Genomic DNA, 21,123 nt, shown 5'->3' on the forward strand with positions numbered 1-21,123 from the left:
CTGCTGTAAATAGCCACACTCTACCGTTTCACAACTCAGGGGACCAGTCTTCAGGTGATGTGGAGCCACAGGAAGTCACTGCGGGGCGAGCTGGGCTAGATGCTCACTTGGTTCCCCTGCCCGCCCACCTAAAAGCGACCCTCTGCAGATGGTGCCTGTCTTCCTTGGTGACGGGGAGGTGGCAGGTCTGCAGCTTTGGCACTGTACCACGTTCTCCTGAGCATCACGTCTGAAGGGATGCTCAGTCTCAGAACCCCAATGTGGCTCCCCCCCGACACTTGGGGTGATGACAAAGCCAGAGACGAGCCCAAGGAAACAGCTCATTGATCTGTCTGGGAGGTGGTTGGCTTTTGAAATCAGACAGGAAGGAAGGTTGAGGTGGAGGCCGTACAGGAAGAGGTGAGGAGCTGGAGCTGCACTGACAGCCGGGGTGTGATGAGGGGGTAGAGGTGGCGAGTCTGTCACCCCCTGGCCCGAGAGCGGTCATCCTGGTCAGGCACCTTGATCCCTTCAGACAGGCTTCTCAGACCTGGGCACCGCCCAGAGCCTGGGAGCCCCCATCTGCCGGAGCAGGGCCAAGCTCAGGAACGTGGACATGAGTCCCCAGGCCCCCCAGTCTTCACATCCTTGTAACAGCATCAAGGCCACAGAGGTAAGCAGAGCCTGAGCCTTAATAGGGACAGGGGAGGGAGAAGGGGCAGCTGGCAGGAAGATGGAGACCTTTCTGGCCTGAGCTTCTCTGGGCAGGGAGGGAAACTAGAGGAAGCTTTCCTTTGGGTGCTGGAGCTGCTGGAGCTACAGGGGCTCACAGCATGGACTGAACTAACATAGGCCCCAGGATGGGCCCCAGGGACAAAGCCCAGCACCCAGGTACCAGTGACAGGGTATAAGGACAGGACTAGGCAGGCCAGGCTCCATCCCCACCCTCCACGCCTGACGTGGGACCCCAAGCAGGCCAGTTACTGCTCTGCTTGGTTGCCCACCTGTAAATGGAGGAAACAGCCCCTGCCCCAAAGGTAAAGGGTGTGTGTGTCAAGGTCCAGTTTACAGCTGCCATCCCATGTCACCTGGTGTCAGTGCATGTCCCCCACCCCCACCCCCAGGGCTCCCTGCCACACCCCTGAGCAGGACGAGGCTCCATGCAAGAGGCCTGCTGGGAACAGGCGCCGCACAGGGCTAGTGCAGGGTGGCCACGGGGTATTGGCTACAGTGCCTTCCTGGGGCAGGCTTCTGGGCCTCAGGGCTTCTTCTCTTGGGGGTACGAGCCTCCCTGAGCCTGGGCCTGCCCCTCACCATCCCGAGCTGCAGGCTGGGCTCCCCAGGTTGGGCCTGCCCCTCACCAGGATGTCTCAGGGACAAGTGTGACTTCCTCAGTGGGCTCAGTGGCCACCTCAAGATGGCTGCTCACTGAATCCCCAGACCCAGGGAGCGGGACAAAGGCAAGGAATCAGGAGAGAGGAGAATCTAAGAAGCTGTGGCCAAACCTGGCTGCTAGTGATCGACACTGTAATCCTAGCTACTCAGGAGGCTGAGACCTGAGGACAGAAAAGGCTATGGGGCTTGTATCTCCAATAAACCACCAAAAAGCCAGAAACAGAGCTTTGTATATATCATATATCCAAGGGACACACATACTAAAAAAAAAAAATGTGGTTTGTCTGAGTAAAATTTCACAAGTGTCCTTGTATTTTTTATTTCTATTTTCATTTCATTTTGTTTACTTATTTATTTGCCAGTCCTGGGGCTTGAACTCAGGGCCTGGGCACTGTCTCTGAGCCTCTTTGTGCACAAGGCTAGCACCCTACCACTTGAACTACACCACCACTTCCTGTTTTTGAGTGGTTAATTGGAGGTAAGAGTCTCACAGGTACTTTTCTGCCTGTGATGGCTTTGGACCATGATCCTTAGATCTCAGCCTTCTGAGTAACTAGGCGTGAGCCACCAGTGCGTGACTTGTGTCCTTGTATTTTAAGTTGCTAAATTTGGAAACCCTCAATCTAAGAAGGTAGGGAAGAAAGATGTACAACTGGTTAGGAGGAGTACTGACCCCTCCCTGGGGGTCTCATAGGGCTAGGGGCCCATTCCCAGGCTCAAGGCTCGACCACGTCCACCTGTTCATCCTCCTGTTAGTCCAGTCCCTCACCATGGATTTTTTTTTTAATGGTGTCGCCTGTCTGCAATCCTAGCTCTTAGAGGTTGAGGCAGGAGGATCTGAGTTCAATGCTAGCTTAGGCTACATAGCAAAACCCTGTCTCAGGAAGAAAAAAAAACAAAACAAGCAAAGACAACAAAGAGTTGAGCGCCATACAATGATCATATGATGCAACAGTCCCACTCTGGGAAAAGGGAGAACAGGGTCTCCAAGTGATAGTTAGCTATATAACCATGCTCACGGCAGCATAGTTCACCAGACGCCAAAGGTAGAAACCACCCAAGGTTCCATCACTGGATGTAAACGTGTCTATACACACAATGGGATACTTCAGTTGTAAAAAGGGAGGAAGCACTGGCCTGGACACAAGACAGACACCAAAAGATAAATACCCTCACACTGCACCCAGGAAGTCCCTAGAACAGTCAAACTCACACAGACAGAAAGCAGAACGGTAGTTAGAAGCATTCTGGTATGAGTGTCTCAGTAGGCATGAGTGCTCATTTCTGTCGGGATTCAGGAGACCAGCGGCTTGTCCCAGAGAATGCACATCGTATTACTAGAGGACTTGCTGGCTGGGAAGGGCAGGGCTGGTGCTTAGAAGAATAAAAGAGTGAGAAGAGCCGGAAGGATGTTGCAGAAATATAGTGAGGGCGTTGTTGTCCGGCCCCATTTCTAGCAATCCCAGGCTATCTCAGGCACTGGCTAATTTGCTCAATGGCTGGGGAGTGCTAGTTACTTCTAACTCAATGTTCTAACATTTCCACGCCACATTAAAAAGCCAGGGATCCCCAATAAAATCCAAAGCCAGGGAGTCTGTTGGCATCAAGCGTGTTGTTAGCTAAATGTTGGGCAGAGAGAAACTAATTGCCCAGGCCCGGCTGGGCCAGGGATTGAACCCAGGGCCTTGTACTTGCTAGGCAAATACTTTGTCTAGAGCCCTTTTTAAAAACTTTATTTTGAGAGAGGATCTCAATAAGTTGCCCTGGCTGGCCTGTCTTTACCTCCTGAATAGCTGGGATTACAGAATGAAACACCATACCCGGCTTTTCATCTGAGTCATTTTTAAACACAGCGTGGCCACCAGTGCAGTGGGCCACGTGACCCTGTGTTTTCTTTCATAGAACCATAGACAGGTGGCTGACCCTTCCCTGAGTCTCTGGGGCCTGCTGGAGGAACGGCTGTGCCCTCTGTGCCTGGTCAGGAGGGACAGAGGGTGGACAGGCTCAGGGAGCTGCAGACAGAGTGGCTGATCTTGGCAAGGGAAGCACTGGGACTGGGGCAGGTGGAACCGCGACACAGCTTTGCCACTCTGTGTCTCTGCATTGGCACACAGCAAACAGGGTTCCCCGCAGCCCAGAAACCCCGGGCTTCCAGGACAGCCCAGGAAAGCTAAGGGCAGAGCCTCCCTCCCTTCCCTCTCCTCTACCTTTCCTAACTAAACTCTTCACATCCTAGAGGTTTAGGTTTACAGGAAGAAAAAAAATGATGATGAAGTACAGAGTTCCCATCCACCTCTGCTTCCTCCAGAGACTCCACGCAACCACTCCAAACCCCATTTACACCAGGGCTCCCTCTTGCCATTTGGACATTCTATGGGCTGGACACGTGCACAGCACATTTGCTCCATTACAGTGTCAAGGAATGGTCTCCTTAACACCGTTCTTTTTCCAGAATGTACTTCACCTGGAGAAGCATGCACTCTATTTCCTTCCAGACTGGCAATTTCATTCCTCCCTCCTTTTGAAAAAGTCTACTCATACCCTTACCACCGTTTCCAGGTCACAAATGACACCAATGTGCAGAGTGGTGACACACCCCACCCAGGGTCACCGGGCGGGTAAGTGGCAGAGCCAAGGTCTGAGCCAGAACCCCAGGCCTGGTCCCCTGGGCCCCTGCATCCATGTGACAGTTCTCACTGTCCAGGACCAAAAAGCTCTTGGAGCTTCATCTAAGAGGCAAGCCGGTGGTCCACCCATGGCTGGGGAGGGAAGTGGGGTCCTGCCCTGCTCTCGGGGCTCACCCACCTGTCAGGCTGCTGTACAGAGGCATGGCAGGCAGCAGGTCTGGGTCCTGTCTTCACAGTTCCTGGTCATAATCCGAGACTCCATGAGGAAGCAGGAGATGCGGTCAGGTGGGGAGGCCAACCAGATCCATGGTGCCAGCTCCCCGGCTGAGCAGGTCAAGGCCCTCGTGGACTTGCTGGCTGGGAAAGGGAGTCAGCTTGGTCAGAACCTGCCAGCCCCGGACAGGACGCCGGACTCCCCCCAGGCACCCCACAGCAATGGTAAGGCCAGCCTGGGAGGCCAGGGGAAGGGCACACAGGGACCTCCTTGCCTTGCTTGTGGCCCTCACCTGCCCTGCTCTCTGGCCTGCTGGCCTGCAGACTCTAGGATACAGAGGCACCAGGAGGCTCTGCTGAGCAGGACAGGAAGCGGCCAGGAGCTGGGCGGCTCTTCACACCGGCTGGCTAGCCTCCTGCTGGTGGATGGCCTGACAGACCTACAGCTAAGGGAACATGACTTCACACAGGTAGAAGCCATGCGTGGGGGCCGGCGCCCGGCCAGGACCATCCCCCTTGACAGGCTCTTCCTGCCTCTGTCCCGAGTGTCCATCCCACCCCGGATCTCCATCACTGTCGGCGTGGCTGGCATGGGCAAGACCACCCTGGTGAGGCATTTTGTGCGCCTCTGGGCCCGGGGACAGGTGGGCAAGGACTTCTCGCTGGTGCTGCCCCTGACCTTCCGGGACCTCAACACCCATGAGAAGCTTTCTGCAGACAGACTCGTCTGCTCTGCCTTCCCAAACGCCGGGGAGGCTGGGCTGGCAGCCATGGCCCCAGCCAGGGTCCTCTTGGTCCTGGATGGCTTAGACGAGTGCAAGACACCCCTGGATTTCTCCAACACCATGGCCTGCACGGACCCAAAGAAGGACATCCAAGTGGACCACCTGATTACCAACATCATCCGAGGCAACCTTTTTCCAGATGTTTCCGTGTGGATCACCTCACGCCCTAGTGCAGCTGGGCAGATCCCAGGAGGCCTCATAGACAGGATGACAGAGATCCGGGGCTTTACCAGGGAAGAGATCCAGGCGTGTCTGAAGCAGACCTTCCCCGAGGACCAGACCCTCCTGGGCCAGGTCCTGAGCCAGGTGCAGACGGACAGGGCCTTGTATGTGATGTGTACCGTCCCGGCATTTTGCAAGCTCACTGGGGTGGCGCTGGGTCACGTGTACCGCAGCAGACTGGCACTCCACAACGTGGGGCTGGGGCCCCCGCAGACCTTGTGTGAACTCTACTCTTGGTACTTCAGGATGGCTCTCGGCGGGGAGGGCCAGGAAAAGGGCAAGGGGAACCCACGGATCGAGCAGGTAGCCCACAGTGCTCGCAAGGTGGTAGGGACCTTGGGTCGGCTGGCCTTCCATGGGCTGCTCAAGAAGAAGTATGTGTTTTATGAGCAAGACATGAAGGCATTCGGTGTGGACCTCGCCCTGCTGCAGGGCACCCTGTGTGGCTGCTTCCTGCAGCAGGAGGAGACACTAACATCCTCTGTGGCCTACTGTTTCAACCACTTGTCCCTGCAGGAGTTTGTGGCAGCTACCTATTACTACAGTGCATCCAAGAGGGCCATCTTTGATCTCTTCACCGAGAGTGGCATGTCATGGCCCAGGCTGGGTTTCCTGGCGCATTTCAGGAGCGCAGCCCAGCGGGCTATGCAGGCTGAGGATGGAAGGCTGGACGTATTCCTGCGCTTCCTCGCAGGCCTCTTGTCTCCACGGGTCAATACCCTGCTGGCCAGCTCTCTGCTGCTGGCCCAAGGCGAGCACCAGGCCTACCACGCCCAGGTGGCCGAGCTCCTACAGGGGTGCCTGCACCCCAACACTGCAGTCTGTGCTCGCTCAGTCAATATCCTGCATTGCCTGCATGAGCTGCAACACACAGAGCTGGCCCGCAGCGTGGAAGAGGCCTTGCAGAACGGGGCCCTGGCCAAGCTGACTGGCCCCAAACACTGGGCTGCCTTGGCCTACCTCTTGCAAGTGTCGGACACCTGTTCCCGAGAGATTAACCTGTCCCTGTGCCTGGGACAGGGAGTTTTCCAGAGTCTGCTGCCCCAGCTTCTCTACTGCCAGAGCCTCAGGTGAGGAAACGGGGTACAGGGTGCATGGGAGAGTGCAGACAGACCCAGAACGGCTACTGCTCTGCTGCCTACAGCAGAGTTCTCAAAGCTGGGTGCCGATACCACAGCACCTCCCTTTCTCACAGTTCTTGGGGCCACAAAACAGAAGTCAAGACATCAGCATCTGAAGGGCCCTTGGAGGAGGCCCCTCCTGCCCTTCTAGATGTGAGCCAGGCAATCCTTGCGATCGCATGTCTTTGGTTTGTAACTGTCTCCCACCAGCCCTGGCCTCACTGTCACATGGTGGGGTGTTGTCAGCCTCTCAGGGCCCTGACCCCCCCTAGGACACCACCACACTGGGTTAGAGGCCTTCTGAGTGTCTGCCAGTGTGATGTCTGCTTAATGAATATGGAAGGGCCCTACTCTGGATAACATCACATTCCTGAGGAACTAGGGGTTAGCACTTCAATCTGCCCCCTTTTTATGTCCATCGTGGGGCTTGAACTCTGGGCCTGGGTGCTATCCCTCAGCTCTTCAGCTCAAGGCTAGTACTCTACCACTTGAGCCAAGTGCCACCTCTGGTTTTCTGAGTGGCTAATTGGAGATAAAACTCTCATTGATTTTTCCTGTCCAGGCTGGCTTTGAACTGTGATCCTCAGGTCTCAGCCTCCTGAGTAGCTAGGATTAGGTGTGAGCCACCAGCACCCATCTTTAATCTGCCCTTTTTGAAGACATAATCCAACCCCATGAGACCCTGGGAGCCATGCAGTGCTGACAGAAGCTTTGCCTACAGACTGGGCTGTCAGCCCATGCTCTGTCCACTGCTCCGGACCTTAGCAAGTAGGGAGGAAATATGTAGGGATGAGAGTCATTCAGGACCGGAGAGCAGTTTACAAAGCAGAGCTGGGAAATGGGGACCCACAGAGGTGGACGGTGTTCAGGGTTGTTGCTACCCCAGGAGGAAGGCCAGAACTTACAGGCACCCTGTGGGGGTGAAGGCGTAGATCAGAGGAGGAGAGGGGTCCCCGCCCTGCGTGTGGATGGCGGGAGCCTTCATTGTCACTGCTTCTCCTTGGCCAGGCTGGACAATAACCAGTTCCAGGACCCCATGATGGAGTTGCTGGGCAGCGTGCTGAGTGGGAAAGACTGTCGCATTCAGAAGATCAGGTAACGCTAACCCCGGAGACCCACCTGTGTCATGGGTCCAGACCGCCTCTCCCATCATCCTCTCTGCTCATCCAGCCGGGGCCATCCTCAAGGAGAGGTAGTGTGTGACTCAGGAGACAGTCTGCTAATTTCTGCCCTCTCGGAAAAAGTGCCACCTGTAAGAGCAGAGAAGGCACCTGGTGAGGCTCAGACGGTGGCACACACAGGAGGGTGTCTCTAAGCACTGCAAGTGCGGCCATGGTGCATGGAGATTTTAGCATATAGAACTTTTTATTCTGCATGGTAGCGTTCAGAAGTTATTCTGAACAAAGAAAACATTGCTCCTATGGCCATGTGCTCTTTCCCCGCCCCCTTAAGGTTGGCCTTCAATGCCATGTTCCTGTTTGCAATGTCCAAGTCATTCATTCTTTAGAAAATACACATTAGGACTGAAAATGTGGCTTAGTGGGAGAGTGCTAGTCTTGAGCAAAAGAGTCTTAAGGACAGCGCCTAGGCCAGGACTGGCAAAAAACCCCCACAAATATACTATATATAACTGCTGATAAGAAAACATTTGTAAAACATTATACAAAAAGTCTGTCTGAAACGTAAGAATATTTATTTAGAAGGATGAATGGTCTTAAAAAACTGGTATCAGCCGGGTGCTGGTGGCTCACGCCTGTAATCCTAGCTACTCAGGAGGCTGAGATCTGAGGATCGCGGTTCAAAGCCAGCCCGGGCAGGAGAGACCGTGAGACTCCTATCTCCAATAAACCACCAGAAAACCGGAAGTGGCGCTGTAGCTCAAGTGGTAGAGCACTCGCCTTGAGCTGAAGAGCTGAGGGACAGCACCCAGGCCCAGAGTTCAAGCCCCACGACCGACAAAAAAAAAAAAAAACTGGTATCAGGGGCTGGGAAGGTGGCTCAGTGGTAGAGCGCTTGCCTTGCATGCCTGAGGCCCTGGGTTTGATTCCTCAGCACCACATAAGAAAAAAGAATAAAAAGCCAGAAGTGGCGCTAAAAAAAAAAAACTGGTATCAATTAGTTGTACAAGGGGACTTGGTGTTCACAAAGCGATTTATGAATACCATACATCTTGATCATAACTGCCCCTCTACCATTCTTCCTTCTCTTCAGGGAGGGCAAGGGCTTCCTCAGATACCCGAATGACCACTCCTCTCTTTTTTTCTTGAGCAGCCTAGCTGAGAACCAGATCAGTAACAAAGGGGCCAAAGCTCTGGCCAGATCTCTGCTGGTCAACAGAAGCCTGACTGCTTTGGAGTAAGTAGACAGCAGAATTCACAGGAATGAGGAGTTCTGCGCCTGTAGTTTTATCATCATTCCCTGGCTCCCCAGAGTCGGTCCACGGTAGGCTCCGGGCATGCTATCCTCTTCTGTTTAAAGTAGTTCCAAGTTCCTAGCTTCTCCAGACTATATGACTTTCTTTTCTATATGCCAGCCGATCGAACAAGGCCATCCCTCCTCATCCCATGAAGAACACAGCTCTCAACCTTCAACCTAGAATCACCATTCCCTTCATCTCCACACTCTTACGCCCACTGGACTGTCAGGGCCTGTTCCCTATTCCTCATCACCTGGAGGGTGTAGACACTCCTTCCTTGCTTACCTGTGTAAGAATCTATCCTGGGCCAACTAAACATGAACTCTGAAGCCCTCATCTAGGGCTTCAAGGATCACAGATTTAAAAGTCTGTGTGATTGCAGTCTCTTCCCTCCTGCTCTACCTGGAAGTCATTTTTCTCACTTGCTTCTGCCAGCCTTCGCAGCAACGCCATCGGACCACAGGGGGCCAAGGCGCTGGCCGACGCGCTGAGGATTAACCGCACCCTAGCCTCTCTGAGGTAATACACCCTGCTCCCTGCGCCCCAAAAGGACCCAGAAAACTGGTGCCTCTAGAGCCACCTGTGGGATGGGAGGTGATTCCAAATGGGGGCCCTGGGCCCCAGATACCACCTCACTGGGGACCCAGGCTAACATCCTAAGCTAGTTTCAAGTTCCAGCTCTTTCTTCCTCTTTGTACCTCTACGAATCCCCACAGTCATGGTGTTTCCCAAGATACTGAAAAGCCCACCTCCATGGCGAAGCTGGCGTGGTTGGCTGTCTTTGAGGAGCCTGTGGCTGTATCCAGTCCATTAAGCCGGCAGTGTTTTTGTGTTCTCTTGTTTTACTTCAATTTATTTGTTCTTGAGGTGAAACTCACAGCATGTAAAATGTTGCCTTTTAAGTACACTGGCATTTAGTGCATTCACAATGCTGTGCACCCGTCAGCTTCCATTCCAAAGCATCTGGACACTGGCACAGGCCACCTTGCATCCAGCACCAGGTCCTTCCCAGCCCTGATGACCCATCTGCTTCCCGACCAACCGTGGACATTTCATACAAAGGGAATTTTCCAGGAAGACCCTTTGTGTCGCTCTTCCTCATTCCTCACCACGTTCCCGAGGTCTGTCCACACTGCATCATGTTATCAGTGTCTCATTCCATTTAATGACTGGAGTGTTTGTCGTATAGACGGAGAGCAGTTTGTTTATCCTTCCATCCAGTGGTGGACGTTTTGTCTGTCTCCACTATGAGCAATGCAGCTATATTTGTGTATAAAGTATTCAAGTACTTGTTTTCAACTCTTTTGGGTATAGACCAAGGAATGGAATTACTGGGTCACAAATCTGACCTGCTGAGGAACTGCCAAACCATCTTCCATACACGCTGGACCATTTCCATTCCTACCTGCAGGGTGAGGGTTCCAATATCTCTACATCTTCACCAATACCTAGGGGCTGTGACTTTTTTTTGGGGGGGAGGGGGGCGGTCAGTCATGGGGCTTGAACACTGGGCCTGGGTGCTGTCCCTGAGCTCTTCAATTTAAGGTTAATGCTCTACCACTTTTGGTCTTCTGGTGCTTAATTGGAGATAAGCGTCTCATGGACTTTCCTGCCCGGGCTGGCTTTGAACCAAGATAATCAGATCCCAGCCTCCTGAGTAGCTAAGATTACAGGCGTGAGTCATGGGTGCCTGGCTGGTGCTGTGGCTCTTAGCTTAGAAAGGACTACTGATGACCTCATCATTGTGCAATCCATACAGCACGGCACCTTCTTCCCAGTTAACAGGCAAGTGCTCACAGACTCAGTGTGTGAGGGCTGACTCTCCTCTCCATGTGGTGGCACAGTCTCTTCTCCACAGGTCATCTGGCTCTCCGCCCGCACCCCTGCAGCACCTTGTAGCATGGAGGCATCCCATTGTAGTGGCATTCATGCCACCAATGAGACTTCTCTTCTGCTCCTTCACTGACACATCCCCTCCTGTGCCCACAGCCTCCAGAGCAACGGGATCAGGGATGAAGGTGCCAAGTGCATGGCTGAGGCCCTGGCCTCCAACCAGACCCTCTGTGTGCTACAGTGAGTCAACTTGCCTCCTCTTTCTTCTTTTCTTCCCTCCCTCTTTTGGCCTCTGCCCGTTTCCTAAAAGAAGGAATGGGTGGGCTGATTCTCAATTCTTCTGACCCACCTGGATGTTCTCTGGAACACACACACACACACACACACATACACACACACACTTTTTTAAATTATTTATATATTTGTTTGTTTGTTTATTGTGTCAGTCTTGGGGCCTGAACTCTGGGCCTGGGCGCTGTCCCTCAGCTCTTCAGCTCAAAGCTAGTGCTCTATCACTTGAGCCACAGCACCACTTCTGGCCTTTTCTGGTTATGTGGTGCTAAGGAATCGAACCCAGGGCCTCATGCATGCTAGGCAAGCACTCTACCACTGAGCCACCTTCCTAGCCCACACACACTTTTTTGACTGAAAATAGGTGGAGGAATTAATTGACAATAAAACCTCTGGCCAATCCAAAGGAGAGGCACCAATAATTGCATTACTGAATACACCTCAGCCAGACTGCAGTGAGCATCACAGACTGCCGCTCATGCAGTTGCGAGGACAAAAAGAACTCTCATCCTTTCCTGAAGCAAAAGGGCCAGACAACACAAGTCCTGAATGTACCAAATAAGTGGGTGGTCACCCATGCCCCTAACTGCTTGAGGTTTAAAACTTCTCTTTTGTGATAAGAAGGTACTTTACAACTTAAGAATCAGGCATCTAGGCTAATTCCTGTACTGGTAGGGAGACAGGAACAGTATATTGCTTTTTCACCTTTTAAGGAAAGACCCAAGACTCAGAAAGATATAAGGCTTAGAAAGGAGCAGCAGGCCAATCGTGCTTTTGAAAAGATAATATATCTCAAAGGGACAGGATGTGCAGCCTGAAGTTTCCTCAAGGAAACAGTCTTAAGAAAAAGGAGGGATCGGGCTGGAAGGTGGCTCAGTGGTAGAGCGCTTGCCTTGCATGCCAGACACCCTGGGTTTGATTCCTCAGCACTACATAAGCAAAAAGAAAAAAAGCCAGAAGTGGCACTGTGGCTCAAGTGGTAGAGTGCTAGCCTTGAGCTGAAGAGCTGAGGGACAGCGCCCAGGCCCAGAGGTCAGGCCCCATGACCGGACCCCCCCCCCCAAAAAAAAAAAAAAAAAAAGGGGGTATCTTTTTCCTTCTAGGAAGATTATACTTTTTAAAGGTTGTTATTTAACATCATATAGGAGGGTCTTTCCCTGTCTCTCCTGTGCCTCTCCCCAGAGAGGTTCTCAAAGCAGAGGCAGACTGCTGGCTGGTCTGAATGGAAGGTAGACTGTTGGGTGAGTGAGCAGCAGACCTGTGCGTGACAGTCCCCACCCATTAGATTCTTGGGAACTACCAGCCCCTTCTATCAGCCCCAGCTGCCCTTGATCCTTATTCTCATGCTCAGCCTTTATGGGACCCCTTCTTACTACAGTAATAAATGGAGGACACCCTAATTTCTCAGACCTCCTCCCCCAGGCCCAGGCTGTCCTTTGCCTGGGTGGCTGTGGCCACTCTGCTGATGTGCCCCTCTCACTTTCACAGTCTACAGAAGAACAGCATTGGGCTCGTGGGAGCCCAACGGATGGCAGATGCCTTGAAGCAGAACAGGACTCTGAAGGAGCTCATGTAAGACATGTTGAAGAGTCAAATTTGTTTTCTCAGTGCCAGCCCCTCTTCAATATTTGTGATTGGATGGACAGAGAGATAGATGAATGGACGAGTAGATAGACGGATGGACAGGTGGGTGGAGAATAGACAGGAATCCTCCTGCCATAGCACCCTCCTAGACAAGGAAAATAGAGATCGAGATTCTCAGGGCTGAGTGAGCCCTGACCTTATATTTACCCAGCTGGAAATGGCTCTTCTTGGCTTTCTTGACATGAAGCAAACAAACACCTCTCAGTATGGCATAATTATTCTGATTCTTGCCTGAGAGGCAAGAAAGACCTGAAGATCTCACTCTCTTACAGGTAGCAGGGAGTCATGTGTACAGATTATAGATGAACAAGATTCAGGCAGAACAAACTGCCATGGGCACCCTTGAAACAGAGATGGCCTTCCATGGTGACTCTAGAAGATGGCTCACCAGCATCTGTCTCTTACAGGCTGTCCAGTAACAGCATTGGTGATGGAGGTGGAAAAACCCTGGCTCAGGCGCTAAAGATGAACCAGGTCCTGCAGAGCTTGGAGTGAGTCTGCTGTCCACCCTTCAGCGGTGACAATTACCCCCGGGTTCTCCATGCAGCTGGTGGTCTGGAGGAGGGCTGTCAGCCAGCACCATTCCCCTACCAGAGCCCCATCAACATGAGCCCGTCTCTGCCTCACCATCAGCCTCATTCTACTCTACCCACCAGCTCCACTTCTCTTGACAGTAAGAGTGGTGGTTGTGTCTAGAATGTTCTGAATGACAGTTGTCTTGAGCACAGGTGGCTGAAGAGAAGCCATGGTGAGGATGGGGGCAGGTGGGTGATTTCTGCACTACTCAGTCTGGATGGTACAGCCACAATGCTTCCCTCTGGGGATGTTTGGAGCCATCTAGGTGGCAAGAGTCTAATCCCTGGGGCTTGTGCTAAGCCCTCCTGCCCCAACCTGACCAGGGGTAGAAGGTGGGGCGATGGAAGAAGAAGGGAGGATGAGAACAGTCCCCTAACTCCCTGTTGAACTCAGTGCCTGTGGTCCCAGGCTGCACGAGGCAGCTCCCTTCCCCACCCCCACCTCCCGGGTCCTGGAGCACCACGCCAAGGGTGCCCCGTCCTCTGTCTGCAGCCTGCAGAGTAATTCCATTAGTGACACGGGAGTGGCAGCGCTGATGGGGGCCCTCTGCACCAACCAGACCCTACTCAGCCTCAAGTAAGTCCTGGCTTTCCTTCCCACTAGGCCATCCCTCTGGCCAGAGAAAATGCGAGTTTGGGACTTGGAAAGAAAGTCTGAAACCAGGAAGCCCGCAATTGGGAAATCTGTAATCAGGGAAAGATTGGTTCTGGAGCCGGGGATTCTGTCCCCTCCCTGCTGTCTCAGGAAGATCAGTATTCTTCCCTTGTTCTGAAGTTTGGGAGGCTTTAAAAAAAAAGCTTATGAGGGGGCTGGGAAGGTGGCTCAGTGGTAGAGCGCTTGCCTTGCATGCATGAGGCCCTGGGTTCGATTCCTCAGCACCACATAAGCAGAAAAAAAAAAAAAAAAAGCTGGAAGTGGAGCTGTGGCTCAAGTGGTAGAGCACTAGCCTTAAGCTGAAGAGCTGAGGGACAGCGCCCAGGTCCAGAGTTCAGGCCCCACGACCAGACCCAAAAAAAAAAAAAAAGCTTATGAAGTGGAGTGGTAGCTAAAGTGGTAGAGTGCTAGCCTTGAGCAAAAAGAACTCAGGGACAGGGCCCAGGCCCTGAATTCAAGCCCCACAACTGACCAAAAAAAAAAAGACAAGCTGGGCACCAGTGGCTCAGCCTGTATCCTAATTACTCGAGAAGCTGAGCTATGAGGATCATGGTTCAAAGCCAGCCTAGGCAGAAAAGTCCATGAGACTCTGATCTCCAATTAACCACCGGAAAACTGGAAGCCCTGCTGTGGCTCAAAGTTGATAGCGCACTAGCCTTGTGTGAAAAAGTTCTGGGTCAGTGCCCAGGCCCTGAGTTCAAATACCATGACCAACCGAAAGAAAAAAAAGAAAAGAAAAGAAAAGGTCTTGTCTCCAACCAGAGGTCTCACTTGCCCAATGGGCAGCTCAGGGTCTTCTCTCTTTCCTCAGCCTTCGAGAAAACTCCATCAGCCTCGAGGGAGCCCAGACCCTGGCTCGTATGCTCCGCATGAACAGCACCCTGCAGCACCTGGAGTACGTGGTGGGGCAGGGGGTGGCCAGAGAAACTGGGCTTCTCAGGCTCACTTGTGCCCCTGGCCACCTGGCTAGTTAGAGTCTAGGTTGGTGAAGGCCAGGCCCTCGGTACCCTCGCCTTCCCGGTGGGAGGAGGGCTGTCTGAGTCCTGGTAGATGGCAGCGGCTCTGGCACAAGCCTCCCCCCAGGGTGGTATAAGTTACATGGGTGAGCATACACAGCCAGGCTCACACCGGGAAAGGGCTGGTGTGGGGCCAGGCCATCGGTGAGTCTCCTTGGCAGCTCCAGAGAGTCCTGGCTGTATGACCTAGTACCACACCAACTGAGCTGAGCCTGGGACAACCTGGGGTGGTTGCCAGGGTCTGGCGTAACACGCCGGAGCACGTGCCTGGCACACCAGATCTCTCCACAGATGTGGGCCAGATACTAACATCGGCACAGGATGGGGAGCAGCTGGGCTCCCACTCACTCGCTCCTACTCCTCACCTCTCAGCCTGGCAGCCAACCTCCTCCACGATGAGGGCGCACAGGCCATCGGAGTGGCAGTAGGGGAAAACCACGCCCTCACATCCCTCCAGTAAGTTCACCACCCCTGCCCCAGCCCACCTACCACTCTGCCGCAGAGCTGCAGGACTATGTCTAAACCACGGGCCCTCAAAACCTGACTCTGGCTGGGTGCTGGTGGCTCACCCCTGTAATCCTAGCTACTCAGGAGGCTGAGATCTGAGGATCGTGCTTCAAAGCCAGCCCGGGCAGGAAAGTCTGTGAGACTCTAATGTCCAATAAACCACTAGAAAACTGGAAGTGGCGCTGTGGCTCAAGTGGTAGAGTTGCCTTGAGCTGAAAAGCTGAGGGACAGCACCCAGGCCCAGAGTTCAAGTCCCAGGACCAAACTGCCCCCCCAAAAAAAACTTGACTGTAGGACACCCCTTTCCAAGGTCCCAGGGGCCTATTTAAGGTTCCCCAACTCCAGAAGCCTCCAGGGCCTGAGGCTGAGCCTCAGGCAGACCCATGTGAGGAGGCTCCGTGCCCGGAGGTGACCCACGCTCCAGGCAGGGGCTATATGAGCTTGCCCCTGTGTCACCACTAACGGAGAGTACACACTGACCCTCTGGGGACTGAGGGGAGCTGAAGGAGTCCTGCCAGGCCTCACCCCACCACACCAGCCTCCTAGAACCTCCAGAGCCTCTGTGGCTCTTCCGGGGCCATGGATCACGTGTGTGTGTCTGCACAGTCTGCAGTGGAACTTCATCCAGGCCGGTGCGGCCAGGGCACTGGGACAAGCTCTCCAGCTCAACGGGAGCCTGAGAAGCTTAGAGTAAGTATGGAGGGGGGCGGGGGGAGTCTGCAGGGGGAGGGAGGGGAGCACTCAGAGCTTCCCCTGCAGACACAGCCTCTGCCATAGGCAAGCTACTATCAGTCCTCATCTGCTTTTTTTCTTAACCAGGCAGGAGCTCTACCACTTGAGCCATGCCCCAATCTCATCTGCTCTTTAGACAGATTAACTGAGAAACAGTCCACATACCACGAAGTCCACTCACTACTCACTTCATACCAGGAATCAGGCAGCCATTGGCACAATTTTAAAACACTTCATCATCCCTAAACAAACCATTTTTCTCTTCCACATTATTGCTAGAAACCATCCATCCATTTCTCAATTTGCCTACCCTGAACATTTCACATAAATCTACTCTCACAATTAGGTCTAATAAATCTCATCTTACAAATGTGAGATTGAGAGAGACAGACAGACAGACAGAGATACAGACAGACAGAGAGAGACAGAGAAAGAGAGAGAGAGAGTGTGTGTGCTGGGGATTGAACCCAGGGCCTTGAGCAGCCAAGCTGCACACTCTCACTGAACCACACCTCTCCTACTTGGTTCATCGATGTTGTAGCACGGGTCAGCCTGGCATTCCTTTTTAAGTCTGAATCCTCCCCCATTGTATGGATACACATCTTATGTATCCATTTTCCTGTTGATGGACATCTGGTTGGCTTCTACTTTGTGGCTATTATAAATGCTGCAAGGATGCTTTCTGGGAGGACACAGACTTCCTGTCTCTGGGGATACAGGGCAGGGAGTGGAACTGCGGGGTCCCTGGTAACCTGGTGCTTAACTTCTTGAGATTCATCTGCTTCCATTTTCACCATTTCCTCTCTGCAGCTCCCAGGATCTCTTTCTGCCCACCTCCTCTCCAGCTGGCTCTCCTTGTTTTCTCCTTCTACTCCACGCTGAGATGGGAAGTGTTCTGGTCCAGACCTTCTTTCTCTGCACAGCTGTCCTTTCCCTCCAATGACCCCACAGGCCCGAAGACTGGACTGATGATAGCTCCACAGAGCATGAATGTACCCCTATTCTACATGCTCTCTCCATGTCCCATGGGCATTTCTGGTGGCCACCTCCTCTCCAGAAAGCCTGCTTCTTGGTTCCCCACCTGGCTCCCAGAAACACACCAGCTAGCAGTCCACCTTTGCACCATCTCCGCTTCTAGCTCCATTCTCCCTGTTTGTCTGTCTTGACGGACACCACCACTCACCTCCATCACTGCGCAGCCTCCACATCCAGGCCGTGCCTTCACACCGCTGGCAGAGTTCTTTCCCAAATGTCCACCTGACCCACAAGATCCTTAAATCGCTGCCTGCACCTGCAAGACAAAGTGTAAGGCTCCAAGCCTGGCTTCCAAGGCCCCTGAAACTCTGCTTCCACTCCCAAACCTTGGTTCTCACCACTCTGGGAATTCAGCTGTTTCCCTGGGCTTCTCAGCTGTTCCTGTCTTCTCTGGATGTTGGCTTAGACCTGTTTCTTCTGGACACCACACTGGGGTAGAGACCCTGCTGGTCTTCCTTGCAGCCTGGCTTTCATACCTGCAGGGTGGGCTAGGCCCACGCCTTGTACACCTCGCACACTGGCCACGTGGGTGTTTGCTAATGATTGTGAACTGCTCCCCAAACACATCAGGTCTGTTTGACCTGAACTGGTCATTTACTGCTCCAGAGCCTGTATTTTCCTCCAACTATTTCTAGTTCTAGGATGATATAGAACCCTAACAAACAAGAATGTGCCATGACTTGAGAACTCCAAGCTATACTTTTTGGTCTCAAATCTTTGTTTTTGTTTTTTTGTTTTGTATTTTTGGGTCCGGTCATGGGGCCTGAACTCTGGGCCTGAGCGCTGTCCTTCAGTTCTTCAGCTCAAGGCTAGCGCTCTACCACTTGAGCCACAGCGGCACTTCTGGCTTTTTTCTTTTTGCTTATGTGGTGCTGAGGAATCGAACCCAGGGCCTCTGGCATGCAAGGTATGCGCTCTACCACTGAGCCACCTTCCCAGCCCCTCAAATCTTTGTTGACAGTAATTCCCATATATTCCTTTCCCTGCTTGCCTGATGGTTCATTCAGAATCATGAAGCGCCCAGACTCCTCTGTGTGTTGATTATGAGGACACAGGCCCCAGTGGCTGCACAGCAGGGCGGTCACCCCAAGGTGACTGGGGGTATACCTGGTGTGCGGTCTGAATTAAACCTAGCGGTCCTCCCAGAGTGCCAGTCTGCACGCCCTGTGCGCTAAGGGGTGACTCTGTGTTCAGCTTACAGGAGAATGACATTGGGGATGAAGGCGCATCTGCAGTGGCCAACGCACTCAAGGTGAACACAACCCTCACTGCCCTCTAGTAAGTCTTGAATGTGCAGGGAGCCCAGCCCCCCACCATCCTCTGATGCCACACACCATCTTTACCAGTCAAGGAAGGTGTGCTTCACTTCCCTAGTATCAGCAATTAGTGAATCAAACTTTTAGGATGTAAGAGTTAGGGGCTTCAGTGAGTGTTCTCCCCGGTGCTAGGAGACTCTTACTTCCTGTCTGCTAACCTCCACATCCACACATTTGTCATGAATATAGGGGACTCAACTTTCTCCACCTTCAGCCCTAGCCGGGTGGTGGGGGGAGGTGGGGGAGGGTGGGAGAGGGGGAAGAGTATGGAGAAAGGCTGGACCCAGAGTAGGTGCATGATGGGAAAGGGATCGCTCCTACATGCAGTGACTGGGCCTCCTTTTATAGCCTCCAGATGGCCTCCATTGGCACCCCAGGGGCCCAGGCACTGGGGGAGGCCCTGGCTGTGAACAGGACATTGGAGATACTTGAGTGAGTATTCCTGTCTCCACTGACAATCTTTTGTCCATAGAAATAAAGCGATTGGGGCTGGGAAGGTGGCTCAGTGGTAGAGTGCTTTGCCTCGCATGCATGAGGCCCTGGGTTCCATTCCTCAGCACCACATAAGTGGAAAAAAAGCTGGAAGTGGTGCTGTGGCTCAAGTGGTAGTACGCTAGCCTTGAGCTGAAGAGCTGAGGGACAGTGCCCAGGCCCAGAGTTCAGGCCCACGACCGGCAAATAAATAAATAAGAAATAAAGGGATTGATCCCAAAGGAATAAACTTGTCCATTTACATAAAAACTCACAGGTCACTGTCACGATCTTCACTCCTGGTCAAGTGTGCCCCGTTAGTGTTCACCCTTAGTGCCTCTTCCCTGAAGTCTCTATGGTTTGTCTTGAAGTGTTCTTGTCCTGGCTGTACTTGTCTAGAGGACCCCTTTAGGTCCTCTGGGGTAGCCAGTGGCCATGGCATTGGTTCTATGAGAAGGCTCAAGCTCTACAAGGCTCTCAGGCCTGTCCACGACATCTCTACACTTGGGAATCCATGATGCCAGCACCCGCCAAGCGTGGCAGGTGCTGGCAGGAGAGTGGTCTCTCTCAGTCCAGTTTTTCCACCTTTGGGATGGAACAGGGGGACAAGGGCTCCAACAGAGCAACCCTTCCTGTGTGCCCTCCTCTCCCTAGAGCCTAGCTCTGTTCTACTGCAGATGTAGGGAAAGAAATGACCCTCATCTCCTATAGCTGAGGAAGTCCAGGAACCCCACATCTATGTGGAGGGGCATCGTCACCACCACTTAGCCTGTCCCTGTGCTTCCTGACAGCTTACGAGGAAATGCCATCGGGATGGCTGGAGCCAAGGCCCTGGCAAATGCTCTGAAGATAAACTCCAGTCTCCGAAGACTCAAGTAAGTGGCCATGGAGACCTACACGTGTGTCTCAGAGCAGGAAATTTCTATGCTGGATCATCTCGGTATAAAATATTCTTGATTTCTGGGGCTGGGAAGGTGGCTCAGCGGTAGAGTGCATGCCTTGCAAGCATGAGGCCCTGGGTTCTATTCCTCAGCACCACATAAACAGAAAAAGCCGGAAGTGGTGCTGTGGCTCCAGTGGTAGAGCGCTAGCCTTGAGCTGAAGAGCTGAGGGACAGCGCCCAGGCCCAGAGTTCAGGCCTCATGGCGGGCAAAAAACAACAACAACAACAAAAAAAATATTTTTGATTTCCCCCTGCTGCTTACTTCTGGATGTAAATGACTCAGAGCTATTCTGACAGTTCATATCCATTGTAGTTAGTTGTTCATTCTAAGTCACACACAAGTCACTTAAAAATCTGCATTTATGGTTACTTAGAGATATCCATCTCAGGGGTCCAACACCACCTAGCAGTTGCCATGATGCCTATGGGCAGACCAACCCCAGAACTACTCACCTCTCATCTCCCACAACGCCAAGGCAGTGTTGGCTCTTCTGGTGTTTCTTCTGTCCTGAGAGCTACCCACAGCATCTCGGTCTCTTCTTTGCCTAGTCTCCAGGAGAACTACTTGGGGATGGATGGAGCGATTTATGTGGCCACTGCACTGGCTGAGAACCACGGGCTGCAGCAAATCAAGTGAGTAGACTTGGCAGCACCTGCCCCTTCTGGGCCACTTTTGCTCACCCTGAAAACTGTTCCCACATCAGCGTCTAGCCCAGTTCTGGGCATGAGCTGCCATGCAGACTCCCCAGAAGTTCTCCAGGGGACTTAGTCTAAGGAGGAGCCTGTGTCTGAGAGTCTCGACCATGGGTCCACAGAGTCCTACATTGCTATAGTGATGATTGTTCTACTAAAGGGAACCTGTTGGTGTTGAGCCCTGCTCTAACCCTTCTGTTCTAGTCTGCAGGGAAATCTCATTGCAGAATCGGGTGCCAGGATGATCTCAGATGCTATCAAGGCAAATGCTCCCATGTGCACTGTGGAAATGTGAGGAAAATTAGCTCCTTTGTGGACCAACCAGAAAGGGTAATTTCCAATCCTAGGCACCATCTCGTGCTTCAAGGATGCTGCTGCCCGGCACAAAAGAAGTTCTGCCCGGAGAAAGGCAAGGCACGACCAAAGGCAGTCGCAGGCACCTCTCCTGCCCAGGGCCAGTCCAGGCAGGGTAGAGGAACACTGTTATGGCAGAGAAGGAAAGAGGCTGCCACCACGAGACTCAGTCTAAGCTTGAAAGCTCAGTATCGCCAGAAGATGTTCCAGCTTATTTATATCTGAGGACTTCATGAGCCCCAACTTAAAAACAATGATGATTTCTTCCCTTATTCACTCATGTAGAAGTTCTGAAATGAG

At 52.8% G+C, this 21,123-nt stretch overlaps 1 protein-coding gene and 1 long non-coding RNA gene across 7 annotated transcripts; one reads left to right on the forward strand and one right to left on the reverse strand.

Moving 5' to 3' along the window:
* The first annotated feature begins 205 nt into the window (after positions 1-205).
* On the forward strand, positions 206-21,123 carry Nlrc3 (NLR family CARD domain containing 3). Of its 6 annotated transcripts, none has more exons than XM_042698167.1 (19): positions 212-652; positions 3,934-3,992; positions 4,238-4,439; positions 4,539-6,291; positions 7,351-7,437; positions 8,614-8,697; positions 9,194-9,277; positions 10,748-10,831; positions 12,371-12,454; positions 12,934-13,017; positions 13,595-13,678; positions 14,568-14,651; positions 15,064-15,228; positions 15,886-15,969; positions 18,241-18,324; positions 18,711-18,794; positions 19,625-19,708; positions 20,326-20,409; positions 20,817-21,123. In XM_042698167.1, the coding sequence occupies exons 3-19, from the start codon at positions 4,262-4,264 to the stop codon at positions 21,046-21,048; spliced, it is 3,423 nt and encodes a 1,140-aa protein (XP_042554101.1). In that variant the 5' UTR covers positions 212-652; positions 3,934-3,992; positions 4,238-4,261; the 3' UTR covers positions 21,049-21,123. The 6 variants fall into 6 exon arrangements, with proteins under 6 accessions (XP_042554104.1, XP_042554101.1, XP_042554099.1 ...); XM_042698165.1 differs by having other exon boundaries at positions 213-652; positions 20,697-21,123; XM_042698166.1 differs by having other exon boundaries at positions 214-652; positions 15,145-15,228; positions 20,697-21,123.
* Positions 4,286-17,751, reverse strand: LOC122123753. Its single transcript, XR_006150438.1, has 3 exons — positions 17,195-17,751; positions 7,462-7,592; positions 4,286-4,358 (listed from the first exon to the last, which is right to left on the reverse strand). It is a non-coding gene; the product is annotated as an uncharacterized LOC122123753 (long non-coding RNA).

Source organism: Dipodomys spectabilis, unplaced genomic scaffold (assembly GCF_019054845.1).
Source record: "Dipodomys spectabilis isolate Male_0828 unplaced genomic scaffold, ASM1905484v1 ptg000231l, whole genome shotgun sequence".
Classification (NCBI taxonomy): domain Eukaryota; kingdom Metazoa; phylum Chordata; class Mammalia; order Rodentia; family Heteromyidae; genus Dipodomys; species Dipodomys spectabilis.

Coding starts and splice junctions, on each gene's coding strand:
- Nlrc3 (XM_042698165.1), top strand. CDS start 4,262: ATGAGGAAGCAGGAGATGCGGTCAGGTGGGGAGGCCAACCAGATCCAT. Junction 13,018..13,594: donor CAGGTCCTGCAGAGCTTGGA/GTGAGTCTGCTG, acceptor CTCTGTCTGCAG/CCTGCAGAGTAATTCCATTA. Junction 19,709..20,325: donor TCCAGTCTCCGAAGACTCAA/GTAAGTGGCCAT, acceptor TTCTTTGCCTAG/TCTCCAGGAGAACTACTTGG.